Source organism: Castor canadensis, chromosome 18, assembly GCF_047511655.1.
Source record: "Castor canadensis chromosome 18, mCasCan1.hap1v2, whole genome shotgun sequence".
Taxonomy (NCBI): Eukaryota; Metazoa; Chordata; class Mammalia; order Rodentia; family Castoridae; genus Castor; species Castor canadensis.
This window is the reverse complement of record NC_133403.1, coordinates 41627987-41652366: the sequence shown is the minus strand read 5'-3', so window position 1 is coordinate 41652366 and position 24380 is coordinate 41627987. Positions and strand designations below refer to the sequence as shown.

Below are 24380 nucleotides of genomic sequence, written 5' to 3'. Positions count from 1 at the left end.
GGGAAAGAGAGAGGGAGGGAAGGAAGGAAGGAAGAGGGAAGGAAGGAAAGAGGGAGGGAGGGAGGGAAGGAAGGAAGAAAGGGAGGAAGAAAGGAAGGAGGGAAGGAAGGAAGGGAGGGAGGGAGGAAGGGAGAGAGGGAGGGAAGGAAGGAAGGAAGGAAGGAGGAAAGGAAGGAAGGAAGGAAGGAAGGAGGAAAGGAAGGAAGGAAGGAAGGAAGAAGGAAGGGAAGGAAGGAAGGAAGGAAGGAGGGAAGGAAAAGGCACGAACATCCCACAAAAGGAGACCCACAGATGGCAAGTGAGCATGAGAAGGTATCGCACATCAGCCTTTACAGAAATGCAAACCAAAAGCACAGGAGTTATCATTACACAGCTATCAGAGTCAAAATAAAAATAGTGGCATGAGGAGTCGCAAAATGAGCTCGCTCAGACACTGACGGTGGACATGTAAATGGCCCAGCCACCCTGGAGAACAAGACCGGACAGGTTTGTAAAAATTAAACATGCAGCTGCTGTACAGTTGAACACCTGAGCATTTGTCCCAGGAAAGAAGGCGCCTCGTGCTCATAAAACCCTGCACATAATCGTTCATGACAGCCTTAGTCACAACAGCCCCCAACTGGAAACAACCCAGGTGTTCCTCAAGTTGTGAGGATCTTCCCCTCCTCCTCTTCTCCCTCCTCCCCTTCTCATTCCTCCTTCTTCTCTCCAGCAAGCGCTCTACCTCTTAAGCCACCCCTCCAGTCCATTTTCCTCTGGTTATTTTGGAGATGGGATCTCACAAATTATTTGCACTAGCTAGCCTCGAAACTCAATCCTCCCAATCTGAGCCTCCCAAGTAGCTAGGATTACAGTGTGAGCCACCCAGCGCCAGACTTTTCTATATTAACCCTTACAACTGCAAATGAATATATAAATTGTCTCCAAGTCAAATGTTTAATTTAAAAAAGGTAAAGGCTGCTCTATTTTGGGAAGCTAGAGAGAGGTCAATGAGTGTCAGAATGGCTCTCATCTTGTCTCTGTCCCCCACCCCCACCCAGGGAAAGCCGAGACTACAGAGCCCACTGTACCTAGAGAGTTCCAGTTCAGCCTCTTGTACCCAGACCGGAACACTCTGATGAGCTCCTGGGAATGGTCATCCAAGAGGATCGTCTCCGCCTCGTTCAGCGTGCTGACGAGTGCGTGGTAATGGTCCAGCATACGCTGCATCCCATCTGTGTACCTGCGTCACAAGGAGGGTGGCAAAAGACATAGGGACAGGACACAGGAAGCTCAAGGACCACATCCACAGGTTACCAAAGACCACAACCCAGCCTGCAATGGGGATCAAAAGATTTGCAGAGCTGGGTACAGTGATACACGCCTGTAATCCCAGCTCCCTGGGAGGCTGAGATCAGGATTATGGTTTGAGCCCAGCCTGGGAAAATAGTTCAAGAGATCCCCATCTCCAAAAATAAGCAGAGCAAAATGGACTGGAGGAGTGATTCAAGCGGTAGAGCTCCTGCTTTGCAAATATGAAGCCTTGAGTTCAAAGCCTAGTGCCACCAAAAAGAGAAAGAGAGAGAGAGAGAGAGATTTTCAGAGAGCTGGAGCGGGCCTCAGTGGCAGAGTGCTTGCCTAGCATGGATAAGGCACAGGGTTCTGTCCCCAGCACCAGCAAAACAAAGTGTTATTTGCATGAATATGTGAAATAAGTTTTCTATTGGCTTTTTAGATTGGTAAAAAAATTCATACATAGATAGTTTTAATTTCTAACTGGTTGAGATTGGTAGTTATAACTCATAACACCAGAGTGGGGTCTCCAACCATTTTTAAGAGCATAAAGGGGGTCCTAAGACCCAAGACTTCCCAACTGATTTAGAAAAAGTCTTTTGGGGCTGGGGCAGAGCGCTTGCCTGGCATGCCCAGGCCCCGGAGTCTGTCCCCACAACCTAAAAAAAGATAGCGAGAAGCGTCTTTTACCTGAGGAACTTGTCCTCCTGAAGAGCTACATTCCTTGCTAACTCAGGGACAGCGAAGCCCAGCTGCTCCATGTACTTGGCTTCGTTTATGATCTCCCTGAGAGCAGGAGAAAAGTTGATGGCAAACACGGCTCCCCTCTCCACCGTGGTGGTCTCCTTGCTGGTCAAAGTCTGTGGAGAGAAAGGCTTGGGAGGAGTCCGAGAACAATCAGGTCCAACCAGGGCAGCCTGAGCCTTGATTTGGAAAGGGTGGATGCAGGGCCTTTCCCCAAAATGCTGGGGAGCTGGCTGCAACTGGCTGGAATCTGCATTCTGTTTGGGGAACACAGTGATTTTGGTTTTGTTTGGTTGGGTTTTTGTGGAACTGGGGTTTGAACTCAGGGTTTCATGCTTGCAAAGCAGTGCTCTACCGCTTGAGCCACACCTCCAGTCCAGTTTGTTCTGGTTATTTTGGAGATGGGGTCTCCAGAACTGTTTTCCCAGGCTGGCCTCAAACCTCAATCCTTCTGATCTCAGCCTCCCAAGTAGATAGGATTACAGGTGTGAGCCACTGGCAGGGGAACAGAGTTTTTAAAGAATTCAACTTAGTCACCAATATTTGAAAATACATAAAAATCAAGAAATCTGGCTTCCCTTTGTCATGGGGACACCTAATGGCATCTGGTGAGAATAGGCTGGAGTTGAGCAGAGCTGTCTCTTTGGAGGACCTGAGCCATCCAGGTCCCTGTCGGTCCTGCCTGGCCCTGTCCCCTCATGCTGGTAGACTTGAACAATTCGGCAGAGTTTCAGGAACCAAAGACCTAAGACTGCCAGGACTGGGTCTCTCTTCTGAACAGCTGGAGAGGCAGTGGGTCAACACAAAAGGGCGGCTCTGCAGGTTAAAACTGCCACCCGTCTGCCGATTCCTACACAATGATACTTTGCGTGCTTATGTCATGTTGTCCAGTCCACTTCACAAACAGGGAAACTGAGGCTCAAAGTTAAGCACTGTGCCCACAAAAATGCTGGGGCTGCCAGTTCCAGCCCTGTTCCTGACCCCACAGCATGCTGTCTGCGATCTCTTCCCTACTGACCTCAGAAGGGCACACACATCACACCTCGAGAGAAGGACGCCATGGCAGGGAGGGGGCGCACCTTAGTGAGCAAACTCTTCTTCATGAGGTTCGGGAGGACCTGCTCCGTGGCCTCCTTCCAGTGCTCATACTTTCGATCTTCGTACTCTTTCATGGTCCTACCTACTGCCAAATATTTTTGTTTTACCTGTCAAAGAATTCAAACAATTGCCATTTTGTCCTTGGAAATAATACTTTGTTTTTATTTTATTTTTTGGTGGTACTGGGATTTGAACTCAGGGCCTTGCACTTGCTAGGCAGTTTTATGCCCAGGCCGCCCTGGAACACGATCCTCCTATTTATGCTACTTATCCCGCATAGTTGGGATGACAGGCCTGCACCACAACACCCAGCTTTTATTGGTTGAGATGGGTGAACTATTGCCTGGCTGGCCTCAAACCTCGAGCCTCCTGATCTCTGCCTCCTGAGTTGCAACCCACAAATGCTTGAAATGTTTATAACGGGTCTTTAAAGAGAAAGTGTGCTATTTTTTTTCCTGAAATTCAAACAATATTTTTTCTTTTGGACTTAATGAAGCACTGTGAGCAGGAGCCAGGTTGACAAGGAGAGCAATGTCAGACTGACTGGTGCAAGGCTGGCAGCCTGATTTAAAACCAGAACCCCAGGCTGGAGGAGTGACTCAAGTGGTAGAGCACCTGCCTGGCAATCATGAGACCCTGAGTTCAAACCCCAGTACTGCAGGGGAAAAACAAAAAACAAAACAAAACAAAAAAAATCCAGACCCCCAGCCCTTTTAAAGGACAAAATAGATATATTTTACATGAAAAAAAGAGGCAAAAGGCTGGGCAATGTAAGTAATGTACAATATGAGCCTAATGGGAATCTCATATGAACCCCCTGTGTAGTGAATATTCCAAATAAAAAATTAATGATAATTTTAAAAATGGGCACAGTGGCTCATGCCTCTCATTCTAGCTACTTGGGAGGCAGAGATCAGGAAGATCATGGTTCAAGGCCAACCTTGGCAAAAAGGTTGAGAGACTCCCATCTCAATCAATAAAATCTGGGTGTGGTGGTGTGTGCCTGTCATCCCAGCCACACAGGAAGCATAAATAGGAAGACTGTGGGCCAGGCCAGCCTGGGCGTAAATTCGAAAACCTATTCAAAAAATAACCAAAGCAAACAAGGCTGAGGCTCAAGCAGTAGAGAGCCTGCCCTGAATTCAAACTGTAGTGCCACCAAAAAAAAAAAGAAACCTCTACAATATAACATACAGAAATGGGCTGCAGGGATGGCCAGTGACAAAAAGAAAAACAAAGTCGAGTGCGAGGAGATGCCCACTTGCTCCCAGAAGGGGTCCTGTGTATTAAGGTGCCAGAGAGAGAGAAGCCAGGAGGCAGTTTGGAGTATGAGCCCCAAATCGAGGACCCCAGGGGAGGCCGTGGGGGGTGCAGGCATGGGTTTGGAGTCCAGCTGTTTCTCCACTCAGCCTGCTGTGGTAGCGAGCACTGAAACCTAGCGATTCCCTGCTACGGGAGGCCTCAGCTGGGGTCCCAGCTCGGGTCCTGCAGGAGACCAACCTCCTGGCCCCGCTCACTGTCCAGTATCTCCTCCACCTCCTGGAAGCGGAGAATGGTGTGTTTGATCCTGTAGAACAGTGACCGCTCCCAGTATATGGCACCCGCCACTGGAGGGTGGTTCTTGTACAGAAGTGGGCTCTCCAGGTTCTGGACGAAGATCTTATTGACTATGTCGATCTGAAAAGCAATCAGAGATATTCTGTCAGCCACAGAGAAAGATGTAAGTTGAGGTTCGAATCTTTGAAGAAACACAAGTTAGAAATCAAGAGCCGGGAATGGTGGTGCATGCCTATAATCCCAGATATTCTGGAGGTAGAGGTAGGAAGATCATGGTTCGAGGCCAGCCCAGGCAAAGTCAGTGTGAGACTATCTGGGCACATGGCTCCAGTGGTAGAGAGGCTGCCCAGCAAGCATGAGGCATGGCGGGCTCTGGTGTAGCTGGGATCACAAGGACACACCACGATGCCTAGCCTGTTATTGAGATGGTGTTTCGCTAACTTACCTGGGCTGGCCTCTAACCAGGATCCTCCCAATCTCTACCTCCTGAATAGCTGGGATTACAGACATGCCTGACCACACCCACTCCCAAACCTGCATTTTAGAAGTGTTTCTTGGCTAGGATGTAGCTCAATGGCAGAGCACTTGCAAGGGCCTGAGTTTGATCCTTAGCACCTTGAAGAAGGGAAGAAGGAAAGCAAGGAGGAGGAGGTAGAAGAGGAGGAGGAGGAGAATGTCTGAGCAGTAGCACAACAATGACCCCTCAAGATGTCCACCTCTAATCTCCAAAACCTGTGACTGTGTAATGTTTTGTGACAAGGGGAAGTCTGGGATGCAGATGCAATTAAGCTTAGCCAGTCATCTGAGCTTGGGACAGACAGACACCTGGATTTTTTGGCCAGCCCCCTGTAATGACAAGGTCCTTAAAGCATTCAAGGGAGGCAAAGAGGGCAGAGGGAGCCGCAGGCGGAGGGGGTGACTGGAGGTTCCAGGAGGGAAGGCAGCCCTGCTGACACCCGCATTGAACAGTGAGACCGCGACAGACTTCTGGCCTCCAGTACGGCGGATTATAAACCTGTGCCGTTTAAGCTCTCCATGATGGTGGCTTGTTACAGGGACAGTCAGGGGCCGATACCTGACATCAGTGCAGGCTTTTGTCATCCTACCTGGTCACCCTACCCCATGGAGGGGGGCCTAATCTGTTCCCCTGCCCTCATTTCATCTGAGTATGAATATATTCATTTTTGTCGGTTTATTCCACAAGATACTGATTTGTTTTCTTTTTTGATGGGACTGGGGTTTGAACTTAGGGCTTCCTGCTTGCAAAACAAGTGCTCTACCACTTGAGCCACACCTCCTGTCCATTTTGCTCTGGTTATTTTGGAGATGGGGGTCTCTCAAACTATTTTCCTAGGCTGGCCTCCAACCATGATCCTCAGCCTCCCAAGTAGCTAGGATTACAGGTGTGAGCTACCAAGATACTGATTTCTTTAAAGGCAGAACCTGATGTTTGTTAATCTCACAATCTCTGTGCCCAACACCATTCCATGGACTGTGGAAGTGTCAGATGCATTTTTCTGAATTAATTATAAGCCCCTGGACAAGGGTAGGCATGACCCTACACTATGAGTATGCACAGACCTACCCCGATGCGAGGTATGTAACACCACACTCGATACACTCGTATCAAATTCCTCCACTAGATAAACAAACCCACCTCGCTACCGATACTCTGTGCCACGCTTACTCGGGGACTTGCCAGAGCCTCTGCATTTGGGTGGGACGGGAGGTACCAGCGTGACTCGGCTCATTTGCCAGGTGTCCCCTCGCCCAGCGGTTTGTCAGTCACCTCTTTGCAGTACTGTGCGAGAATGTCATTGAACTTCATCATCATTTGTCGGTTGATGGCCTCCCGTGACCGGATGTGCTTGAATTTCAAAAGCATGTCAAATGCCGCTTCAGCCGAGCGAAGCGTCTTAAAAGATTCATCAATAAAATTTTTTGCTTCTTTCTCAATAACCTACAAAAAAATTTTAAAAGTTAAAATTAAAATTAAAATTCCTGTAATTATCCTGCAGGAACAAAGTAGCCAGAAATGAAAAAAATTCAGTGTCTTGAGACAAATTCCTATTGCACGTCTACCTGATTAAAATTAGTAGATTGACTGCCATGATTTTTTTTTTAATCTGTCACCAACCACTTCCAAACAAGGGGGAAGGAAATAAAAATATGAAGTCAAGCCAGAGCTTCACATCTATAATCCCAGCTACTCAGGAGGTGAACATTGGGAGGATCTCAGCTCAAAGCCAGCCTAGGCAAAAAGTTAGCAAGACCCCGTCTCAACCAATATGCCAGGTGTGGTGAGTCATGTCTAGCTATAATCCCTGCTATTTAGAAAGCTGAATGTAGGAGGATTGTGGTCCCAAGACAGCCCCAGGTAAAAACTCAAGAACCTATCTGAAAAATAACTAAAGGAAAAGGGCTGGAGGCGTGGCTTAAGTGGAGAGCACTGGCCTAGCAAGCATGAGGCCCTGAGTTCAAACTCCAGTATTGCCAAAATAAAAAAATTTTTTTAAGTGTTAAGTCATATTAAAAAAAAAATCCCATGGAAGAGGGTACAAAAGCAGGAAGAGATTCAGAAGCAGAGCAACTAATTTCACAGACTACAGAGTTACAAGTGAGCCTCTTTTTGCTCTGAGCATTTGGAGGCTGTGGCGAGGAGCAGGAGGGGTGGAGGGAGATGAGGGAAGAGGGTGTCCCCATCCTTCCCGTCCTCCCATCCCGCTCCACCCTATGAAAAAGCAGAGTTCGCTGTAGAAAAAATAAGTCAGAGTAGACTAATAGCACTGAAAGCCACAAGCTGATGAAGAATGTGGTCAACTGTCTGAAGAAAAGTTATTTCCAACCTTAAATTCTCTACCTGACTGTTATTTCACAGTTCATGCCTTTGACACCCAACACCTATGTGTGTCTGGGGAGACCTTTCTGAAGAAACTACTGAGAAATGTGCTCCAGAAAAACAAAGGAGTCAACAGAAAAGAGGACATGAGACCAGGGGACAGAAGACAGGTCAGCCTGGCGCGGCTTGGTTACAGAGTTTATTTGTCCTTGATTCAAAAGCCGGAGGAGTTACATTGTATCAGCACAACTCTGTGGGATGGTACTGTGTCCCCTTAGTGAAAATTTATCAGCCTAGCGCCAGTGGCTCATGCCTGTAATCCCAGCTACTCAGGAGGCAGAGATCAGGAGGACTGAAGTTCAAAGCCAGGCCCGGCAAATAGTTCCATGAGATCCTATCTCAAAAAACCCAGCACAAAAAAGGGCTGGTGGAGTGGCTCAAACCCCAGTACTGAGAGGACAAAAAAAAACAACAAGAACTTATTCTTCCTAGGGAATAAAAGCCAGAGGAGACCACAGGGAATTGTCACTTATACCTTACACAGTCTTCTATTGGCTCTATTTTTTTTATGAATCAAAGGTATTACTTTTTGTTTTGTTTAAGTGTCATTTTATTTTATTTGGTGGCACTGGGGTTTGAACTCAGGGCCTCACGCTTGCTAGGCAGGCACTCTACCACTCGAGCCACTCCAGCAGTTTTGTTTTTGCTTTTTGGGGTTTTTTTGGGTTTTTTTTTTTTGTGGGTCTGGGGTTTGAACTCAGGGCTTCACGTAGCAAAGCAGGCGCTCTACCACTTGAGCCACACCTCCAGTCCATTTTGCCCTGGTTATTTTGGAGATGGGATCTCATAAACTATTCACTGGGCTGGCCTCCAACTACAGTCCTGCTGATCTCAGCCTCCCAAGCAGCTAGGATTACAGGTGTGAGCCACCGGCGCCCAACAGGTACCACTTTTTGCGATTTAAAAAAAATCAAAAACAAAACAAAACAAAAACCCTGTAAACATCACTAAACAATTCAAAAGCTAAGAACCAAAGCTAACTCCAGGGAAGTGTGTCCTCCACCGCCACGGTGGGATGCATGGTGTGTTACTTGCCAAAACTTCGATCTTGAAGTCGTCCATCACATATTTCCAGTACTGGGAGGATGTGATGCAGAAGGGGTCAAAGGACAGGCTTTCCATGGGGGTGACCAGGCTGTCCACTCTGCCGAGGACATCATCGATGCGCTTGGGGTCTCCCGTCACGGCCTTTAGTTCAGGACCAAATATGTTGTAGAATTCCTCCAAAACCTGTGTGATCCAACAGGACAATGAAGGGCGACATTTCTGCGTCCTGGTGGATATGATAGCTACAGATGGAAGTCACGGCTAGATTTACAGAGGCAAGAATCATGTCATATGAGTAAGACTCCACCCTCTGAGACTGCTGGTACCAAGCCCACTGAGGGACTGGCAAGGTCCAAAGACAACTTACAAGGCCAGGACGTCCCTCTTACCATACTGACCACCCCCCACCCCCCCCCCCCCCGCAGCCTTGCAGACACCCGGCCCTCCTCCAGTTTCTCATCCCGTCCTGCCTCAGGGCCTTTGCACCTGCAGGTCAAAGGGCCTCACTAGCTCCTACCCAACACTAAACACCACTTCCCTGTGCCCAACACTTGCTGGGCATTTGAGCCAGACAGGAGCACAGGACCAGATACCCAGACGGGCCCTGGGCTGGGCTTACGGCTCTGATGATGGCAGCAGTGATTCTATCCCTGGATTTGTTTTTGTGAATGAAGTCTGATGGAATGTGTGAGCAGAGGTGAGAGGAACCTGCCTGGCTGCGGGTCTTTACCGTCCCACTCACTCACACACAGCACCGTGATGCCGCCACCAGCAGGGACTTCCCACAGAGACCGTGTAGGTCTCCACACTGCGTCTATGGCAAGCACGCAGGGTACTGGCAGCTGGGGGCCACATTTCCATCCGGACCTGAGCTCGGTTCAAATGGAACCGAAGAGCCGGGCTCACGCCTGTGATCCTAGCTACTCCAGAGACAGCGATCAGGAGGACTGCAGTTTGAAGCCAGCCGGGCAAATAGTTCATGAGACCCTGTCTGGAAAATACCCAGGGTTCAAGAGGTAGAACACCTGCCTAGCAAGCATGAGGCCCTGAGTTCAAACCCCAGTTCTGCCCCCCACCCCCAAAAAAAAATGGAACCAAAGAAACACATGTGACCAAGGAACCCTGCCCTGTTCTTTCTCCCTTCTGGGACCTCCCCTGTTAACCAGCCTTACCTTTGCTGGAAATGACAGCATCCAAGACAGGGCAGCCAGAGGCTTCCCTTCAGTCCTTCCCACCCCAGCCGTAGGCTGAAGGGGAGAGTGTTGGGAAGATGGCAAGCAGCCAGAAGTGACATAAAAAGAGCAAAGATCTGTGCATGCTACAAAATCCGAACTGTCCCTTCAGCAAGTCTGCATTTGGACTGTGTGCATTTTAAACGCACCTCACACCATATAAAGATGATGTACAAAAATCATGTTACCAGGGGCTGGGCATGTGGCTTATGCCTATAATCCCAGCTACTTGGGAGGGAGGAGGAGGAGGATTGCACTAGGAGGCCAGTCTGGACAAAAGCAGACCTTTTTGCAAACAAAGAGCAAAAGGCCTGGAGGCGTGGCTCAAGTGGAAGAGTGCTTGAGGCCCTGAGTTCAAATCTAAGTACCACCAAAAAAATACTAGCAATTTAAAAGCTTCATGTTTCTTCACTTTCTTTTCTTTCCTCTGCTACTGCCATGACAAACCGGAAAAGCCGTGACAAGAAGACAGGCATGGGAAGAAAATAATTCATGTTTTGTCTGGTTTATAAACAAGGGGCCTGCATCTCTGCCATGATGGACCGGCCCTGGTGTCACTCATGCTGTCTCCCTGGCAGTGGCCACGCACACCTGGCCCTGGTGAGTTCTCCAGGGATATTGAGGATGGATGGATGGACGGATTGAACCAATGGCTGTGACCAGTTCATTCTGCCAGACACCAAGCACTGTTGTTACCCACCCAAGAGTGGCTGGGACCAGATCCACACGGAGGACATGGCTTGAGGACAGAAGGCCTCGGGGGAGCCCCAGCGTTTAACAGAAAGACTCAAAGTCAGCATGGGTGAGCGAGTTGCATCCACAACAACATGCAGACCATGATGGATCGGCTCGGGCACCGAGCTGACAAAAGACACAGAAGGAGCAGCTGACGGGGCGAGGGACATCACAGAAGACAAGGAAAGGGTCTGCTGTGCAGTGGGACATTCTGGAACATTCCAGAAGATGCTAGAAGTTCTTCCTTCAAGAGTTTCTCCCTTGCCAAGCCCTTTCAGACCCCAGCTTCTAGCTGCCATGACGGGTCCTGGCAGGGAAAGGCCAACTCTGATCTCCCCCGAGTGCCTCAGGGAGGACATGGTGCCCACCTGCAGGATGTCGTACAGGTCCTGACAGATGGAGGCCATGTAGTCTGTCCTTTCAAACAGCCGCTTCCGGTCGAACTCCCAGCGCGCCTCTCGGCCCGAGGCCTCGATCTTGGCCCGGATGTCGAAGTAGGCCTTCTTCCACAGGGTGAGGGTCTGCTTGGCCTCCAAGATCTTGTGCTGCGCGCTGGCTCGGTTCTCCCTGGGAGAGGAAGAGTCGGGACCTGAGGGGATGACCATCCAAGCCCAAACCCAGGGCAGCGGGTGTCCTGGGAGAAGTCTCATCAGCTCCCAAGGGAAACCAGGGGGTCCCCAGGTAGGCCAGGCCAGGCTGGCCTTCCCCACAACTGCCCAAACCAGGCCCAAACATGTGCCTCCCTGCTAGGTAAGGGGGGGACAGGTGGCCGAGGCCCCCCAGACCACAGGTCATCAAGCCACCTGCAACCCTGGAGCCAAATGACACAGCCAAGACAATGGTACCTATAGAGATTTGCTCTAAGCAAGTGAAAAGGGGCTGGAGGTGTGCTTAGCGTGGAGGGACCCTAGGCTCCATCCCCAGCGCCAAAGGAAAAAAAATGGAAGAAAAAAGTCTCCATCGCCCCCCCCCCCCCCACCACAACATCCAAAGTGCTGCTCCACCCAAGGGGGCTTAGGGATTCCCTGACCCTCGGCCTTTCTGTCTCCAAGTGTAAAAGTATACCAGGGCAGAAAGTCACAGCTTAAATTTTAAATACATATATAAATATATAACTATGTATGTAATATGTGGAACTATACATATATATTCCACTTGCACAATTAGAATATAATATTCATTGGTGAATAGTGTATATGTGCCTGTGTGTATATGAGCAAAGGAATATTATTCAGCCATAAAAAGGAACGGAGCACTGACACATCCATGATGTGACGAGCCTTGAAAACGTGATGATCACAAAAGGCCCTGTGCAGGGCTCCGGGGCCTGGGTGGGGGTGGGGACACTGCTGTACCCGCCTCAGCCACTCACTTGAAGAGCGTGCGCAGGCTGACCACCCTGCACACGCGCTCGGCGATCTCCCAGGCGATGCGTTCCATGAGCGGGACCATGCGCTCGTCCCTGTTGTAGTGGCGCGAAATGATCCACACCATTCTCAGCGCGCTCATCATGGACGGGATGGTGTCCAGCACCACGCGGAAGCTGGCACCGTGTGTGAGGTTCTGCAGGTTCAAATCCCAGCGCCACCAACAGGTCAGATAACTCACAAGGGAATGATGTCACGGAGGAGAGTGATTGACCAGCAGTGGGCTGTCCACGCTGGTACAGGAGGACAGCGAAAGGCAACACGGGGATGACTGAGGGGATCCCGCCTGGCAAGTGCTAGGCCCTGAGTTCAAATCCCAGTGCCACAAAAAAAAAAAAGTCAACATAGCGGTGGAGTAGTACTGTGCAAGTATGCACACAGAGGACACAGATGTACAGTCGTCATTCAGTACCCTTGGAGGTTTGGTGCCAGGACCCTCCATTCCCAAATCTGTGGCTGCACAATTCCCTTCTACAAGATGGGGCACTGTATGCACAGAACCTACACACATCCTTAGACCCCCCTCTTCTCTCTCTGTTCTTTTTTTTTTTCTGAGATAGGGTGTCACTAATTCAAACTTGCAATCCTCCTGCCTCAGCCTCCTGAGTGCTGGGATTACAGGCGTGCCCGACCACACAAAAGCTAACCTGAGAGGCAGGTATGGTGGTGCACACCTCTAATCCCAGCTCTCAGGACAGACAGGTAGGAGGATTGTGGCCAAGGCCAGCCCAGCAAAAACACAAGAACCTATCTGCAAAAAAATAAACAAACTCAAAAGGACTGGCAAGTGGTAGAGCACCTGCTTAGCAAGTATGAGGCCTAAGTTCAAACCTCAGTACTGCCAAAAAAAAATAGGTAGAGTAGAGGTCACCAGGAGCTTAGAAGAAGAAGAAAGGGAGGCTTAGGAGTTTCAGCTGGGGGTGACACATTTTGGGTAGAGACCACGGTGACAGGCACACACCCTGCGTCTCTTTAATACCAGCGGACTGGTCACTTAGAAGTGGACGAAATGACAAATATGACAATGAATTTTAAACACTGAATTAAGCTGGGGTGGAACTCAGTGGGGGAGCACTGGCCCACCAGGCACGAGGCCCAGGCTTCCAAACACGACACCCGTGCGCCCGCCCTCGGCGCTGGCTTCCCCACGCCAGGTGTACCTTGAAGTGGCGCTCCACGGTGGACAGGAAGCGCACGTTGTCTGAGGCCTCTGTGTGGAACCTGAACAGCTCGGTGAGGACGGGCTGTGCGTTGGCCACCAGCATGGAATCTGCTTCCCTGATCACGTCCAAGACTTTCCTGACTGTGGGAAGCTTGGTTTGTTCATGCAGCGCGCTTAAGGTTGCGTTTCGCTCCCGCCAGAATTCGATTTCAGCCAGAGGGCCATTACCCTGGGAAGGGACACGAACACACAAGCAGTTCTCAGCGTGTTAGTGCAGGGTGGTCATTTCTCTTCACTTCTCCAAATCTGTACAGGCGCCAGTCCACACTGGGTCTTGAGGGATGGGCGTGTGAATCTAAGAATTTCAGACAGAGATACAGCCTTCCCCTGGACAATGTGGTATGCGGTGTGGGGCAGAAACTTCTGCAACTTGCTACTATGAAGGAGGCCAGCCTGAGGAGGAAGCCTCCACCAAGGGAGTCACAGGGACACACAGCCAGAGTCCTGGATCAAACCAGACCTGAAGCTGGCATTGCCTCTGGACTTCTCAGGTATACAAGCCAAGAAAGTCTCTTTCTTGTTGAAGCCAGTTGAGTTGGGTTTCCTGATTGGGCATCCTGGCTGATACTCAGAATCATGTCAGAATTATGTCTCTCAACCAAGGCAGTAATCTGGTTGTACACTGAACCCACAAAGCCCAGGAGTGACACCTCAGGTGCATTTATTGAGCCTGCATAAGGAAGTCACAAAACAGTAAGGGAAGAAACCATCTCAGTCTGGTTCCCAGACTCCCAGCTCTTTCTCAGGTGCTTAGTATGAACAAGGATCCTGAAAAGCCTGGCACAGTCACCTGGGGTGTCTTCTTCAGCTGGCCCTCCACAGCAGCTGATATCTGATTTAGCCAGTTGATCACACACTGCTCCAAGGCCTCCATGATTTCTGGGTTCGCTGCCAGCTCGGACACCTCCCCCTCCACGCTGACGGTTGGCATTTCCAGCTTGATCTCACCTGGCAGAAGGACAACGGTCAGTCAGCTGCTAGTTTAGGGAAGACGGTTCCAAACAATAGCATTCAAGGTGGCCAGCTGGCTCCTCCTCCAGCACCAGTGAGGGAAAGGCTGCTATCTCGCCCCTTGCCTTCATTGGTCCCTAGGGAAGTCTCTCTATCAGACTGTAATTCAGTTGGACACAGTGGCACGTGCCACTCAGGAGGCTGAGGCAGAAAGACCACAAATTCAAGGCCAACACAGGGAGACCCTCATCTCAAAAAAAAAAATTTGTTTCCAGGCACCAGTAGCTCATGTCTGTAAATCTAGCTATTTGAGAGGCTGAGATTGGGAGGATCAAGGTTTGAGGTCAGGCTGGGCAAATAGTTTGACAAACCCCATCTCCAAAATAACCAGAGCAAAATGGACTATAGTGGAGCTCCTGCTTTGCAAAAGTGAAGCCCTGAGTTCAAACTCCAGTCCCACCAAAAACAAAAAAAAAGTTTTTGAAGCTGGCAGTGAACAGCTGTCATTCCAACTATGCAGGAAGTGTAAACAGAAGGATCCAGATCCAGGCCAGGCTGAGACCCTATTGGAAAAATACTTAAAGCAAAAACTGCTGGGAGTGTGGCTCAAGTGGTAAAGTACCACTAGCAAGTGCAAGGCCCTGAGTTCAAATCCCAGTACCAGCCCCCCAAAAACATTCTTTTGGCTGAGGAATACTTGCCTACTAGGCCCAAGACTCTGGGTTCAAGCCCCAGCACCACAAAAGAAAAAAAAAAAGGAGAAGAAAATTTAATTAAAATGTTTTAGGTACTTGTTTCAGTGGTGAGTTTAATCAAAATGAGTTATTTAAGATGTTCCTGAATTTAAAACCTAGTGAGTTCAATTTTTAAAAGTTGAACACACAGAGTTCAATAGCTATTTTAAAAAGCCTCGAGCATGAAACAAGGATAAACAAAAAAAAAATCACTTCATAGGAAACTGAGGTGATTATAAGGAAAAGAAGAATTTTTTAAATCCCAACTATTTGTCTCGGAGATTTGAGATGATACGGAAACCATGAATCAAGAACAGAACGCAATGAAAAAAGTACCATTGGAGAATAAGAACTCTAACAATTAAAAATGTAATAAGTGATATGAAAACTCCAGGTTGAGAAGATAAAAGTTAAAGAACATTTTATCAAAATAAAATACAAAGCCAAAAAGACGGGAAACAAAAGAAAAGAAATAGAAGCTACAGGCACCCATCTTCTTCTAAAAGAATAGAAGCTTCTAGAAATAGAAGTTACAGCACGGTCAGTCTTCAGTTAGTATCTGTTACTTTACCAGTGTTTTAAATTTCATGTGTTTATCACTATAATAAATTTAATACATGCATGTGTTTATTGACATTTTTAATATGTTTGCTCTAAGTATATAAAATATAGTATGTTTATATTAGAGATGCACTCTGCAGGCTGCAGTACCTGTCTCACAAGCACAAAACCCTGAGTTCAAAATTCCAGTATCCTACTCAGGAGGCAGAGATCAGGAGGATCAAGGTTCAAGGCCAGTCTCCACCAAATAGTTCTTGAGCCCCATCTTGAAAAAACCCATCACAAAACAGGGCTGGTGGAGTGGCTCGGGTGGTAGAGTGCCTGCCTAGTGAGCATGAGGACCTGAGTTCAAATCTCAGTACTGTGAAAAAAAAAAACATATAAAAAACTCCAGTATCATCAAAAGATAAAATAATTAAGAAATAAAAAAACTCACTCTGGAACATTTCTGCAACATTTATGAATGTTGCAGAAAAAGGGTAACAGAGCTTTTACGATTAATAAGCAACATTCTTTCAAACATCTTCACAATTTTTTATTTATTTGCTTATTTATTTTTGGAAGAAGACGGGGTTCTTGCTGTGTTGCCCAGGCTGGTCTCAAACTTTAAGCCTCCTGAGTAACTGGGACTACAGGTGTGTACCACCATACCTGGCTTACCCAGCTAGGGGTCCTGAACCTGCTAGGCAGGCACTCTACCACTTGAGCCATGCCCCAGCCCCTTTTGCTTTAATTATTTTTAAATAAGGCCTCACACTTATGCCCGGGCCAGCCTGGACCACAATTCCCCTATTTATGCCTCCTGCATAGCTGGGGGGACAGGTGCACACCACGGTGCCAGGCTCCTTCTTGAGTCTCTTATAATGATGGGGTCAGTGTCTTTCATCCCCTGAGCATGTAAGCAAGAATTATCACAAATTAAAAATAAACAGCCAGGTGCCCATGGTCACGCCTGTAATCCTAGCTACTCAGGAGGCAGACATCAGGAGGATCTCAGTTTGAAGCCAGTCCAGGTGAATAGTTCATGAGACCCTACCTTGAAAAAAACCATCACAAAAAAGGGTTGGTGGAGTGGCTCAAGGTGAAGGCCCTGAGTTCAAACCCCAGTACCACAAAAAAGTAAAAAACCAACCAAACAAACAAACAAAGAAAACCCCTCCCAAGCTCTTGCATGGCCTTCCTTGGGTGAATCGGTCATTCATAGATGGGGACCGACCTTCCAGCTGCTGTATGGTCCTCTGGATGCTGCCCTCAAATTTCTGAATGTTCATCAGGAACTCGTCACGGATCAGCTGCGCGCTGTGGTACTCCACGGCCTCTGCGTGTGTGCTGGGCTGCTCCGGCTCGTGCTCAGCCATCTCAGGGACATCCGCAGATGAGGCTCCCAGGCCTGTGTCCGCCTTGTGCTGGTTAAAGGACAGGGCCGGCAAGAAAACCTGCAAGGCCAAGTTCACAGACAAGTCACTGACATCATTTCAACAACTCACACGATTATGCCACCCAGCCTTCAGTGTCCTGTCAGGTTGTGCACAAGGGAGCCAGGTGATAGCTCCAGGGCCTGGGCTGCACAGCAAGGTCCAGGCCAGCATGGCTACATAGTGAGACCCTGTCTCGAAAGTCCATGGGCTGGAGGTGGAGCTCAGTGGTGGAGCGCTTGCCTAGCATGTGCAAGGCCCTGGGTTCAATTCCCAGCACTGCAAGAGAAGAAAAGGTATGCAAAGAGAAAAACTATTCAAAGCCAGAGTACAGCTTAAAATGGCCCAATGGTAAGAATTTTAACAGCCTAGAAACCAACCCTGCATGTCTTCAGGGATGCCATCAGTAATGCGGACATTAAACACTGAGGCCTGGGGAGTGAGACACTGTGTCACCCACAGTCAGTGCCATGCTAAGACCACAGAGAAACAAAGAGAGTCCTGAGGCCGCCGGCTTTTTGACACTTAGCTGGGAACAGAAGCATGTATTGGTAACATCACCTGAACACAATTCCAAAACAACTTCCCCTCACGTACACAAAACGTGATATGCAAATCACATGGGTTGATTTGATTGGTCCAGCTGTGGTTCTGGTTTTTAGCTTGCTCTTTTTTTTTTTTTCCTTAAAATTTGGATATATTTTTAAGACCGTTTTAATCTATTTCCTGCAATCAGGATGCTGCCTTTGGATCTTGGAGCTTGCATGGATCTTGCTGGCCTCGCGCTGTGGCACCGTGGGCCTGGCCCTCTGTGCCTCCGCAGGCCTAGCCCAGGTGAGGCCCTGGGTTCCATCCCAGAGCTGCAAAGACACCCAAAATACACCTTCACCAACATCGCTGATGTCTGAATCAGGACACAAATAATTGTTCCTCTTGTCTCTTGCTTTCTCTCTTTTTTTTGGGAGGGGGAGACTGTGATGGGTTTGAACTCAGGGCCCCATGCTTGCCAGGCAGGTGCTCTACTGCTTTAGCCATGCCCCAGCCCTCTGTTTCTCTCTCTCCCTCTTTTTCTCTCCCTCTCTCTCTGACTCCCTCTCTTTCTGTTTTATCCACTGATGCTCAAAATCTAGATCCATTAATCCATGGATCTAAAACCAAATTCAAATAGTCTCTATTCTAAGCATTCTAAAATTTGAGATATTCTTATTAGGGTATAAGCTATCACATCAATTACAATATACTACAGGATTATTATAAAATCAGGCTTCTGGTCTTCTAAAACTCTCAAATTTCTTCCTGTTAGCTGAAACACTTTGCACAGAATCACCCCTCTCCACTACCACTGGGTGATGGGCACATTTTGGAGAAGGAAGGCGGTGTAAATGCCTCTCTCCTCTTCAACTGTCAAATTAATGAACCGAATCCCGAGTCCTCTCAAAGTGCCTCTCTGTGATCGTTAAGCGTCATCAGGAACTTATGGACTTGAAGCTATCTGATGGATTTCATTCCAGGGCACCCGTTGTCCTTATTGAAGGTAACAGCCGTGTGGCCAGCAGGTGCGGGTCTCTTCAGATGGACCCACGTGACTGTGCAAAGTCTCAGTGGTGGACATGGCAGCAGAGACCCGCCCAACCAATGTGGCAGGACATCTGTATGATGCTAGCAGGGTGTCTCTGGTGGACTGAGGGCATTTGTGGGAATTCCACTGTCTCCTTTTTGTGTTTCTGGAATGTTTGAGCTTTCATAATGAGCATATGGATTTTGAAGCTAAAAAAGAATTTACGCCAAGAGTGATGGTGCACCGCTGTAATCCCAGCACTCAGGAGGCTGAGGCAGGAGGATTCTGGGATACATAGCAAGACCTTGTCTCCAAAATTAATTAATTTAATTGAATTTAAAAAGAATTTTAATCACTTCTTGGCCTTTTGGCTAAGATGAAGTGCAGTATCTGTTCTTATCAGTTTAATAGCTCATATGTCCTCTCTCCGAGGACAATATATTAAATGGATTTTTAGAACACGGAGATGGAACAGGATTTGCTCCATCCACTCCACACATCGACCTGGTACTACAGTAACTCCAGGAACGGTGCACCACCTCTCAAAAAAAAAAAAAGAGAATTTTAAAGGGATTATACCTGAAATCCCAGCACTTAGGAGTCTGAGGAAGGAGGATGGAAAATTTGAGACCAGCCTGGGCAAAGAGTGACACCCTGTCTCAAAAGCAACGTTTTACTTTTGTTTTGTTTTTACTGCATTAAAGTAACAGAAAGGAGAGAAAGTTCGATTGCTGGTTACTTAACCTGTGCAAACAGGTAGAATTAATTATGGCATGTTCTGGTGTTACTCTGGTTTGAGAAGTTTGATTTGTTCAAGAAAGTGGCCAGTGTTCCTGACTGCTCTGAAGTCATGCTGTGGGACGAAGTCCTTGCGTGAAGGACAGCACCCTGGGGAATCTCATGTGTGGCCAGCACAGCAGGGGGTGTCCAGTCTGCCCAGTGGACAGAGCCATGTGTGTTCCGTGACACCTCCCTGGCCACTCCTCAGCTGACTTCCACTGACCTCTGCAGGAACTGTTCACATGGAGTCACCGCTGCCGAACCACCAGCCCTTCTTTGCCCACGACTGGCACAGCTGGCCACCCCTAGTGCCCCACCTACTTCCATCCCTTCGTCTACCTCCTCTCGCTCTGCCGTTCATCCATGGACTTGGTCTTATGCCTCCCTGTGCCATCAGCACCCACCTTGCAAAGGATCACCCTGGATGTCATGTGGAAGATGTGGTGTGGGAGACTACTGCAAAGGTCCAAGCAAAAAATATTGCAATGGTTTTGACAAAAGTCCACCCTGTCCGTGAGGTCTTTCTGGCCACCCTATCCAATAATCCAAGCCCCACTTCCCACCTACTAACTTTTCCCACCCCTCCTGCCCTTATTTCTCTATTTCCCATTTGTCCTAGCTGGCTTCATGTTTCTCCTTAACCTGTGTCATTATGTACACTTTCTCCTTATCCCGTTAATGTAACTCTTCCTGCTCGGCTATGGGCTCCGTGAGGCAGAGACCACCTCTGAGTTGACCACCACTATGGGATATGGAAGTCATTCAACAAACACCCCCTGGATGATGCCTGAGCCTTCCATAAACTTGCTCGTCCCACCCCAAGTCTCAATGTCTCACTGGCCTCTCAAGCTTAGCACAGGATCCCCTGCAGATCTGTTCCTCCCCCTCACCCCATCTCAGCAGAGACCCCACCTCGTTCTCAGGTCTGAACCCCAGGGGCCACCTCTCTCTCTCAGGGCAAGCCCCGCTGACGCTATCCCAAAGCATCCTTGATGCTTCTGCCTCTCCCTCCCCATCCTGGTTGAACCCTGGGACCTAAGTAGCCCCCAACCCCCGCACCAGCACCCCACACCTCCTAGGGGTCTTCTCTTCCCTTCACCTCTTCTCCCACCCCATGGCGTGTTTTCACACTGCAGTGGAGGGAAAATGCACACCAGACCTTGTTATCCCCCTGCTTGGACCCTTGCTTCTCGCCAGCCAGGCTGGCCCGGCCATGCTCAGTCCCTGACCTGAGTTTGTTCAACCCCAGGGTTTTCCCACGGGCCTGGTGCCCTCATCTCATTTGGGACTCAATCCAGCACCACCCCCTCGGTTCTCAGTCTTTCCCTAATAACTGGCAAAAACTGACCTGTTTATGAATCGTCTGGTACTTGGGAGGGGTGATTTTTTTGAGACAGGGTCTCTCTATATAGCCCAGGCTGACCTTGAATTTGCAATTCTCCTACCTCAGCCTCCCCAAATTTACTGATTCTTAAAGAAAGCTCAGCTGTCACCCCCATCACTAAGGTCACCCCTTCCCACCACCCCCGGTACACACACTCAACCCGTTTCCTTGTGTCCCCTGTCTTCTTGTCCCTGATGTCTTCTTGTGTGTGTGTGCTATGTCCTTTCCTTTATACGTTCCCAAAGTGTGGGGACGTCAGCTGCCCTGCTGCTGGCCAGTGCCCACAACAGTGCCTGCCACGTCCTGTCTGTGGGACACACAGAGCAGATGCCCTTCTTCTTAGAAGTGCTGAGGTCCCCTCCTCTGTCCACACTCGCCTCACAGATGACGTCCCTCAGGAAGTGGAGCGTGTGAGCATTTAGGATTCCATACTCCAGTGTCTGGGGCATAATCTCCATGGCTTCCTTCATGTCACTGGGCTCAGCAATGGTCTCTAAGGAAGAAACAGACCCAGCGTGTGAGGTCAGTGGGGAAGGGTGGCCTCGGGGCTCAGTCCTGAGTGTGCGGGGACTTTCTCCTCCCTCCTGAGCAGCTGCAGAGGAACGTGCTGGCTCCAGACTCACACTACACACACACCTGTGTTTGAGTGAATCCTAGACCCAGGACTGAACATGGGGTGAACATGGCTGCCCTGTGGTTCGTGGACTCAGGAGCAGCGCACGAGACCCATACAAATTCTCTCTGCCCGGTACAGTCACCAAAGCCAGCCCAGGTAAGAACTGTGGGTATTGTCTTTGCCTCTCAATGTTCGAGGCTCCAGCGTGATGAGATCTGGAGGTGGGACTTTTGGAGGTCAGCTGAAGCAATTGTGCCACCAGCTCCCATGTGCATGCCCGCATAGACTCGTGCGATGACTTCCTTCTTTAAATCCAATGTTTCTTTTCTTAAATAAAATAATTTTAAAAGGAAACTGCATAATGAACCCAGCAGGGAAAAGAAAGCACTTGGTATAAGTAAGACAGGAACACAGGGAATACTTTCCTGCTTTCTGGAATAAAGCATTCCAAACTCTAGAACTGAGCAGCTTGTTTTGTTTTCATTTGTGGTGCTCGGGATGGACCCAGGGCCACCCACATGCTCATGCTCAGCAGGCCTTTGACCACCATGACACCAACCACCCACTGCAGCCCAGCCCTAGATAAGATTGGTGTGTGTGTGTGTGTGTGTGTGTGTGTGTGTGTGTGTGTCCGCCAGGCCTGAGTCTTGCTGCCCACTACCCCCTAGGTCTTGAGGGGAGCTAGCCCGTGAGGAGGGGCAGGAGGGAAGGAAGGAGTGGGCGTGAGGCTGTTACTACTGAGTCTCCACCATCACCTCTCTTCCTATCGTGCCCATCTACCTGGAAGAGCGAATTGCAGAAAAGCTCAGGATTCAGGTGGGGTCCCAATAGTCATAAAATGCCCAAATTCAAGAGTAAAGGAGAGCTGTACCATGCTGGCTCTAGACTTGAGGGCAAGTCCTGCTGTGAACTTGGGCACCAGCACAGGAGGTGGAGGACTGAAGGGGAAGTGCAGGCCGGGAAGGACAGAATCAACCAAGATATGTGGCACAGGAATTGGTGGGGATGGGAAGAGTCACAAAAAGACCCCAGTGGCCCCAGAGAGCTACAGAGTCTGGCCTGAAAACTCCCCTGCAGGTGACCTTGGCTTCTGCACAGCGTCTGCACTGGGAGTTGCACAGCCTTTGAGGGGGTTACATAGCCAGAATCAGCACCAGACTCTCTGCCCCCCACCCCCGTCCTGGAGCATGGGCAGCTATTGCTTGGTACAGCAGCCAGTGGTTCCCAGCAGGGACCCCGACAGAGGCTCCCCAACTCCTGAGTTCAGTTAGAGGCCTCACCGACATCTCTTTATAGCTGCAGTTTTGCACAGATACCTCCCCAGCAATCACCATCTGGCTCTGAGGACACCTGATTAGATGGACCAATCCTGTCCCCAGCTCTGGGAAGTACCCCAGAAATCTCCAAAGTTATATGCACAAACCCAGCTTAACTGTTGGCATACTCATTAGCATATTCATTAGCATGATCATTATCATAGTCCTCAGACCCTCTCCAGAAAAGGGCCTGAGGCTGGGGCTGGGGCTGGGGCCTTGACCTCATAGCCAAGCTGCCTAGCCTCAGATTCCTTTGGGGTGCACGGTGGCTTTACCACCATGTCTGCTGTAATAAAATGTAGCTTTGACTGAAATGAATCGGCTCTGTTGAACACGCCTGTGTGGCCACCCTGCCCCTGAATTCCTTCTTCCTTAAGACCAAGGACCTGCTCTCCATCCTCCTGACACTTGGAGCCCCTGGTGAGAGCACTTCATCAGACAATGAGTACAACCCTTGTTTTATGGGCTCGTCTGTTTAGGGACACCTTATTGGGAAAAAAAAAAAAATATATATATATATATATATATATCACCAATATAGATCAATGACTCACCAACAGGTGACCAAGAGCTCATGCCTGAAGGAAGCTTATCTAACACCTACTTCCCTGCACACTGTCACCTTCCAGCACTTGGGAACACCAGACAACATATCAGCACTATGCTTGGGGAACATTTAAATAATGAAGTCACCAACAAAAAGCCCCAAAATTCAAAAATAGTGTCATCAAATAGGCGGGGGGGAAAGGACACCTGCTTACAGTAGGAGCTGACACAGAACACAAAGTGCTGCCTTGTTCCGCTCAGCGGGAACACACATGCTGTCTTCACTCTGCCTGTGTCCTCCCATGACCTCGAAGGCACTGCAAGGATGCAAGGATTGCTTTTGGGGTGATGAACAAGCTTCAGCGAGTAGATTAATTCACAAGTACAGAATCTGTGACAGATAGAGAGCAACTGTTCTAATAAAAACTTATCAAGAAGGCATAAACAGGCCAGGTGCAGTGGTTTACACCTGTAATCCCAGCTATTCTGGAGCTGGAGATAGATGATTATGGTTCAAGGCCAGCCCAGGCAAAAAAGGTAGCGAGACCCTATCTCAACCAACAAGCTGGGTGTGATGACCCATGCCTGTGGTCCCAGCAACACAGGAGGTGTAGGCAGGAGGATCTCGGTCAGGGGCTGCCCCAGGCAAAAGCATGAGACACTGTCTGGGAAACAAAGGAGAGCAAAAAGAGCTAGGGGTGTGGCTCAAGCTGTAGAGCACCTGCCTAGAAAGCTTGAGGCCCTGAGTTCAAAACCCCAGTACTGCCCCAAAAAAGTATAAGAACCTGATGTGCACGTGTGTGCACAACACACTCCATACACACACCGCAAAGGTACCTGTCGTGTTCCGGAGAAAAAACACCATGTTCTGGTCCTGGAAATCCTCCGGGAGAGGCGTGTAGAACACCTGCAGTTGTGGCTTCTCAACGATGTGTGTCACCACCCTCTGATAGGGGACAGGACATCTATCAGCAAAGAGCCCCGTCTTCACTGTGCCCCATTTCCTGAAGAAGCACCCACGGCCACACAGTGGGCAAGCACATGGGCTGACTTGCACCCAGACCCTGGACTCTGAACCTGATCCTTCCGTTAACTGGCTCAACTGCCTAGATAAGGTCTAGCTAGGGCTCTGCTCCCCCATCACCGCAAACCGCGCCTGCGTTTTGTTCCCAGGGTGAGACACACACATGAGCCACCAGGAATTTCCTCCTGGTTGAGTGCTTAAGTCCCAGCTCACCCTGCCTGGGGTCCACACCCTACTCTTTTCCTTCCTTCTTTCATTCCTT

General features: G+C 49.1%; 1 protein-coding gene and 1 non-coding gene across 2 annotated transcripts in view; one reads left to right on the top strand and one right to left on the bottom strand.

Annotated features, from left to right (window-relative positions):
* The window catches only part of Dnah10 (dynein axonemal heavy chain 10), a 130037-nt gene that overhangs the window by 98972 nt on the left and 6685 nt on the right, over positions 1–24380 (bottom strand). The window contains exons 4-16 of the mRNA XM_020161470.2: positions 23932–24040; positions 20994–21109; positions 16696–16915; positions 14024–14181; positions 13172–13402; positions 11957–12147; positions 10953–11151; positions 8606–8800; positions 6461–6631; positions 4615–4791; positions 3096–3221; positions 1963–2132; positions 1071–1222 (exon numbers count right to left, since the gene is read on the bottom strand). Coding sequence (XP_020017059.2) covers positions 1071–1222; positions 1963–2132; positions 3096–3221; positions 4615–4791; positions 6461–6631; positions 8606–8800; positions 10953–11151; positions 11957–12147; positions 13172–13402; positions 14024–14181; positions 16696–16915; positions 20994–21109; positions 23932–24040 — 2215 coding nt within the window. The remainder of the gene's footprint in view (positions 1–1070; positions 1223–1962; positions 2133–3095; positions 3222–4614; positions 4792–6460; positions 6632–8605; positions 8801–10952; positions 11152–11956; positions 12148–13171; positions 13403–14023; positions 14182–16695; positions 16916–20993; positions 21110–23931; positions 24041–24380) is intronic.
* On the top strand, positions 18804–18993 carry LOC141419047 (U2 spliceosomal RNA). The gene has a single exon (XR_012443723.1). It is a non-coding gene; the product is annotated as a U2 spliceosomal RNA (small nuclear RNA).